Here is a 6265-nt window from a genome sequence, read left to right on the forward strand (position 1 = left end):
AGGAATAAAAGGTCGTTGAGGTGTGACACGTCACTATTATTAATCATCAATATCAATATCAGTATATTCAAGTTATAAATTCCAGAAAACAAATATTAGAATCAAAATGTAATGTGGATTTGTTGGATTCTCAGTTGTTTAGGAATTTAGTGAAGGCATGTTGTATGTTGTTGTATGTTGCTGAGAGCGTCTCCGTCGCGCCCCTCCCACTACTTCTACTATGACTTTCCACACAAAATTCATGTCACGTCATCACTAGAACTTCCCATTTTACTAGGACTTCTCATTGCACTAGGACTTCCCGCAATAAAATTAATAAATTCACAATTAAAATTAAAATTTACGGAATTAAAATTTTGACACGAACCGTATTTATAGAGTTTTTTTTTTTTTTTAAAATTAATTAATTTTCGGTCGGACGTCCGACCTCGACGTCCTACCCACGCCACAGTGGCGGACGTCAGGTAGGACGTGGGGCGAACGTGCGAGCCCATCCGACGGGCGTTGGGGACGGGCGTGGGCGCCCTTCTTCTTCACTACGGCGGACGTCCTATCGCGACGTCCGCCATTGGAGACGCTCTAACACAATTCTTGTTCATTTTCATATCAAGACTCAAGAGTTGTAATATTACCTCTTATTGTACATTCTAGTTTTGGCTAATTTCAAAAAACATGCTCTACGAATATTTTTTTTTTTTTCTAAAATCATCTAAAACCAAGATACATCCTTATTATGGAAATCATATGGAGTTTTCATGTTTCATGACAACCAAACCATAAATTAATTAAACTCTTCAAGCAACACTTACTATATCATTTATACCATCTCCTACAATAATCATCTTCTATAACAAGGCAGAAAGAAAATTGGAGATAACTTCAACTAATAAGCTCAATCCAAACTAGTTTTGTATTCCTCCGCTCAACCATACTTGAGTCATTTTTTTTGATTTTGGAAATTTTCATCATAGTTTCATCATTATCCTATATGATACTCCCTCCGTTCTGCGTAGTGGATGCATTTCTTTTCGCCATTCAATTTAAAAAATATTGTGTTAAGTGAGTTTAATATATGAAGAATAAAGTAGGAAATGAAAAAGGTACAAGTGATGGTATTTAGTAGTAAGAGAGAAGAAATGTAATTGTCTTTTGCTAGAAAAGGAAATGACTCCACTATTATGGAACGTACCAAAATGACAAAATAACTTTACTACTGCGGAACGGGGAGAGTAATAATTAACTCACTTTTTGTTTCCTACTTCATTCTCTCTCTTAATTTATTCATTTTTCTATTTCATTTTTTCTATTTTTCTTAAACTCTATGCCGAAAAGAAACATTTTAACTATGGCGGAACGGAGGAAGTTTTAATTATGTAGAGGATTTGGGAGCAACACTAGAACTGGTTATCAAAGCAACCAACCAACATAGTTGATCTCACCACGAGACGGGGAAGACAGCAAAGTTGGGACATGGAACTATGGAAGAACAAGACAAGAAAGTCACACCCATGGCTAGAGATTTGAGTTGTTCATGGCGGCCGGCAATACCAGCTTTAGAGGATCATCATTCTGAATCGAAGTCGATGAACAAGAAAAGGTGCAATAAACAAGTGTGGACATGAGAGTTCATCAAAACTGTGGTTTTGCTATATTGCTTATACTGTTGACAGAGACATACATTTTCTTTTTACAACGTTGGACCGTGTCAATGGCAACATAAGAGTTACAATCAAGATTTTCTATGCAAACGGTGTGATCAGGACAGGGATGCTTTGAGTCCTTCAAAGCAGAAAACTTCCTGGATCAAAATAACTGAAAAAATAGGCTAGTTGAGCCATCACTAAATGATCTAAGATCTGCAGGTTTCACCAATGCCCGGCATAAAGGGCAAGTCCGTTCTCTCTCAAACCTGGTAACACAAGATAACAATAGCTCAAATCGAGAATGCACAATGAGCTAAACCAAAGGTGAGAACCGCATTGCATATAGATATGTTTTGCTAATGCCGATATATTTGTAGCTCCAGAAGAAATGACGATGCTCAACATATTTTGGAATTATGCTAAAGGTAGGAAGAGAAACCAACCACTCAGAAACACAGTCCTCACAAAATATGTGTTTGCAGCGTAGAAGGACGGGAGAGTGCATCTTTTCCTGGCAAATAGCACACAAATCTCCAGCTGCAGCGACCTGCATATAATCAAAATAATGAATTAGCAATAGGATTTCTCATCAAATTGAAGCACAACAGGAGCAGCATCAATTTAGTTTGGAAATTAATACTACAATACTTCGAAAGAACATGCAGTAGAGTAAAGTTCAGTGACAAGAATACATCATCATAAAATACTATGGCAGCATAAAGATTTTGGGGAATAATTTATTTTCTTTGTGGGGGATCTTAGATCTTTCAGCTCGTTAAGCATTTTCCCAATCTTTATCTTGTAAGTTCCATACCAGGCCCGTTTGCAAGGTAGAATTAAGTGGTTAGTAATGCTCCCAAAGGACATCAGACATTTTTTAAGTGCACATGTAAAGGTAAAGGGCGCATTCACATGCAAGGTGTAAATAAACGTTGACATTAATGCAATTTAACTGTTTGTGCTAAAGTGGAAGCAAGTTATGTGACCCCCTATATACCAATGTATGTGCATATCATTTGACTGGATAAATTAGAAAACAGTTTTAGCCACTGAATTTCCTTAACAGCAGCTCAAACAATCTTTAAATATATTGACACCAAGGGCATACAAGGAAAAATGAAAACCTGTTCAGCTGTAGCATAAGCTCCATAATGGATGTCTTTCCTTGACAGTGCTTTCAAAGCAGTAATGAATGATTGGACCTAAAAACATCAGTTAATTTAGTAGAGTGTAAAGGTATGCGTTTTACATAAATATGGGAAATAGAGGGATTCCTGCAAATAACTACTGAATAGTGAATAATACTACAAATGGCTGAGATACATGTTAATACCTTCTCAACAACAGAAGTAAGCTTGAAGGTTAGATACAATCCAGTTATAAGCGACGAGAAAAGACTCCCGTATTCTTTGTTTAAAAAGAAACGGTACCAGACAGGGGCAGGGAGTAGTGCTCGGTAAAGGAGCAGCAGGTACTCAACTAAAGTTAACAATTGACCCTGTGAATCGACAATCTTTGATTAGCAGGTATGCACTTCGTAAAACAATTGCACAATACTATAAATATGTTTAGTTAAAAGAAGGCACAGCCGCACAGACATATTTTACCTGCCTACGGTAGTTCCGACCTCTGCTGTTTTTGTAATATATCAAGAGCAGACACTTGATGACCATTGCTGCCTGACGAACAAGTGTATCTAAGAAAATGGTGCATGACAAAGACCAAGGTCAAATTACTGACATGTAATTCTACGAATTTGCAGTTATTAATTAAAAGGACTCACCATTCACCATGATAATGAATATCGCATTCCAAAAGGGAGGTATGGCTCTTGGAGGCAGCATCAGCAATGGATAGAGCACATCATCTTTCAGATAATACCAGTACATCCCGAAAACATGAAGTGAGTAAAGAACGACAATGCCAATAAGAGTCATTATTTTCCTCTCACCCTGGAGAGGGATGGCAGTTCCTTGTTAGCAGTGACTTCACAGAAAATGGATTAAAAAAAGTTTCTCAAAGGAGATGAAAATCTACATCAAGTACCTTTAGTGCTGTCTGCTTCCGTACAATATCATTTGACTTAAACATGATTGCAGCAATCCAGATAGTAGCACAGAATCCTGCCAAAATAGGAGTTGATCAATTATTTTGATTTTTCATACGATAGATGGTGAAGAGGCATAACAAAGAGTTTTTCGAATAATGTTAATCAAGTAATTTTAATTTTTACATACGATCGATGGTGAAGGTATAATAAAGAGTTCATCGAATAATGCAGCAAAGAACTTTCTACAAAGGGCTTTCGCACAGAAATTAAGCCAACATTAAAATTTCAACAAATTGACGGAAATACTAAAATCCAGTTTAAAAAGGAGAAAGAAACAGCATACAAAGCGATAAAAGAACAAAAGTTATTGCAAGCTTTTATGTAGATCAGCTCTAGATCGTCATATTAGATGATAAAAAGATATGGCGCATGCGGGCAGGGGCTGGCTAAAGTCAATATGCATCTATAATGGAAAATTTTGAAATAAAGAGTAAAATACAAGGCCAATTAAAGTATTAGCAGCTTCGTTACCATTGGCACAAATCAGAACACTAGCAAACTCGAAGAAGGCAACATGAATAAGACGAATACTTAAAGTAAGACGAAGCAGAGAATAATACCTTCCAGGTGCTGACGTATGAATACAATCAACAGAAGCAAGGAGAACGGAAGGACCTGCTCGATCCACCGGGCAGCCTGCTGTATATCATATCTCTGGTAAGAGGAGGAAGAATCCCTATTATTGGTTGCAGCACCATCTGCATTATCACCATCTGAGTTTGTAGCTCCATCTACGGACTCTCGCAAATCAACCTGACTCTCCAATGAGGACAGTGCAGAAGCTCCAGACGGGGACCTCGAAAGGGGCTCGGTCTGCGCAGATGGCCCCGAATGCAGAGAAGAGGCAGCCCTGTCATGATCTTGCTCTGCAGAGCCAATTATCCTAATGGAAACCTCTCCCGGTGCAGAGTCATTTGTGGTATTCAATAGAGAATCGGATTCGGAATCATTGGAATTCCTGGTTCGGATGAAGCCGGTGTACTCCAATAAGGTGGAGAGGGGTGATCGGAGGATGGTGGAAGCAGAAATATGCACCCCATTTCTTCGGGAATGGTTTGAATTAGAAGAAGAGGAGCTCCTGTAAGCGTCCGAATTTGCAGCGGACGCTTCCATTTGTGAGGGCGTCGCAGACCTAAACCTAACCCTAATCAAGCAGATACAAATTGAATTGAGAATGGCAAGGAAAATGAAGGTGCGTGCAATTGCAAAAAATTACTACCTTGGAGATCGAAAATCCGTGGATGATCGGTGCGGTTCAAAGAGGGGAAAGCTGATTCATTGACGGGAGGCAGCGGTGGTGTTGTCGGTCCCGCAGCGGAGAATCAGAAGCGGGATACGTAGAGAATCACGGCTGCGAGTCCAAGGAAGAGGCGATTTTCCCTTTGTGGAGCTTCTCTTTGTCTCTGTGTCTCTCTCTTCTCTGTTTGTTTGGGTATGGTGGAGAAGAGAGAGAAACAAGGGTGGTACGGACAATCACCCCTGCTGTTTATACACACTTCCAAAACTAACCATTTATTTCTCGCGGCTCATTTTTTTTTTTTTTTTTTTTAATGAAGGAGGGGATGGAAACTCCTCGACATCGGGGAGGTCGTGGGATCCGCCGCTAGCGCGTTGCCTAGTGGCGCTTCTTCGGCCACCGCGTCGCACCGCCGAACTTCTCGGAGTCCTTCGGCAACAAGCACTCCCGAGAGGTGAACCCCTTATACTTCCCTGCAGGGAAACCGGCTCGCGGCGATCCTCCGGCGTCGTCCTCATTCCCCTCCGGGCGCGGAGGGCGTTGGCGTACAAATTCGCAAAACGGCCCAACGCGGCCCAGGTGCGCTCCGCCCCTTCCGGACCTCCTCCGTGAAGTCCTTCCCGTGCGGGCGGTGCCTCCTATAGGCGGCCTCGATCTTCGCCCACATGTTGAGTCCGTCGGTTGTTCGCAACCGCGAGATCGTCGACACCTCCAACCACCCCTGGCCACCGGCGTACTCATCCTCCGTCCACTTCCTCCGGCCGGTGTGTCCAACGAGGGCGTGATGACTCGCCGACCGCCTTGGCCTTCCCCTCGTCTTCTTCTTCGGCGCGGCCGCCTCGGCGGCGGAGTATCCGGATCCCGAGATCGATCCCCATATCATGCAATGAGAAGGTTATCGCGAGAAGCTGCGTCTCCACGGGTCGACGTGTGAGACGAGCCGTCAAAAAATCAAGCGAGGGCGAGGCCGATATGACGTGTCCTCCCGGTGACCCTGCACCCCCGCATCCCGAGATGCATACCGTGCTCATCCCCTGCATCCCCGCCACATCATCCCCATCATCTCTCGGATCATTCGCTGCATCGGGGCTACCCCCCACCCCGGCCGGCATGCCTCTCCTGCCGCCTGGCATCCCCACTGACTACCCCCTTTCCCGGCGCACCAGCCATCATCCCCATCATCGATTCCAAGGGATGTTAAACCCCGGCCCATTCGCCCCCATCCAGATCCATGCAGTGGATCAGATCCACTTCCGATTTGATGGACTCGTTGTT

At 42.6% G+C, this 6265-nt stretch overlaps 1 protein-coding gene across 1 annotated transcript; it reads right to left on the bottom strand.

Moving 5' to 3' along the window:
* Positions 1-1625: 1625 nt before the first annotated feature.
* On the bottom strand, positions 1626-5225 carry LOC125199533 (RING finger and transmembrane domain-containing protein 2-like). Its single transcript, XM_048097527.1, has 9 exons — positions 4973-5225; positions 4314-4897; positions 3690-3766; positions 3427-3595; positions 3251-3339; positions 2977-3141; positions 2768-2845; positions 2087-2190; positions 1626-1909 (listed from the first exon to the last, which is right to left on the bottom strand). Exons 2-9 carry the CDS (start codon positions 4864-4866, stop codon positions 1804-1806), a joined length of 1341 nt encoding a protein of 446 aa, XP_047953484.1. The 5' UTR covers positions 4867-4897; positions 4973-5225; the 3' UTR covers positions 1626-1803.
* Positions 5226-6265: the final 1040 nt, after the last annotated feature.

This window comes from Salvia hispanica, unplaced genomic scaffold, assembly GCF_023119035.1.
Source record: "Salvia hispanica cultivar TCC Black 2014 unplaced genomic scaffold, UniMelb_Shisp_WGS_1.0 HiC_scaffold_545, whole genome shotgun sequence".
NCBI classification, from domain to species: Eukaryota; Viridiplantae; Streptophyta; class Magnoliopsida; order Lamiales; family Lamiaceae; genus Salvia; species Salvia hispanica.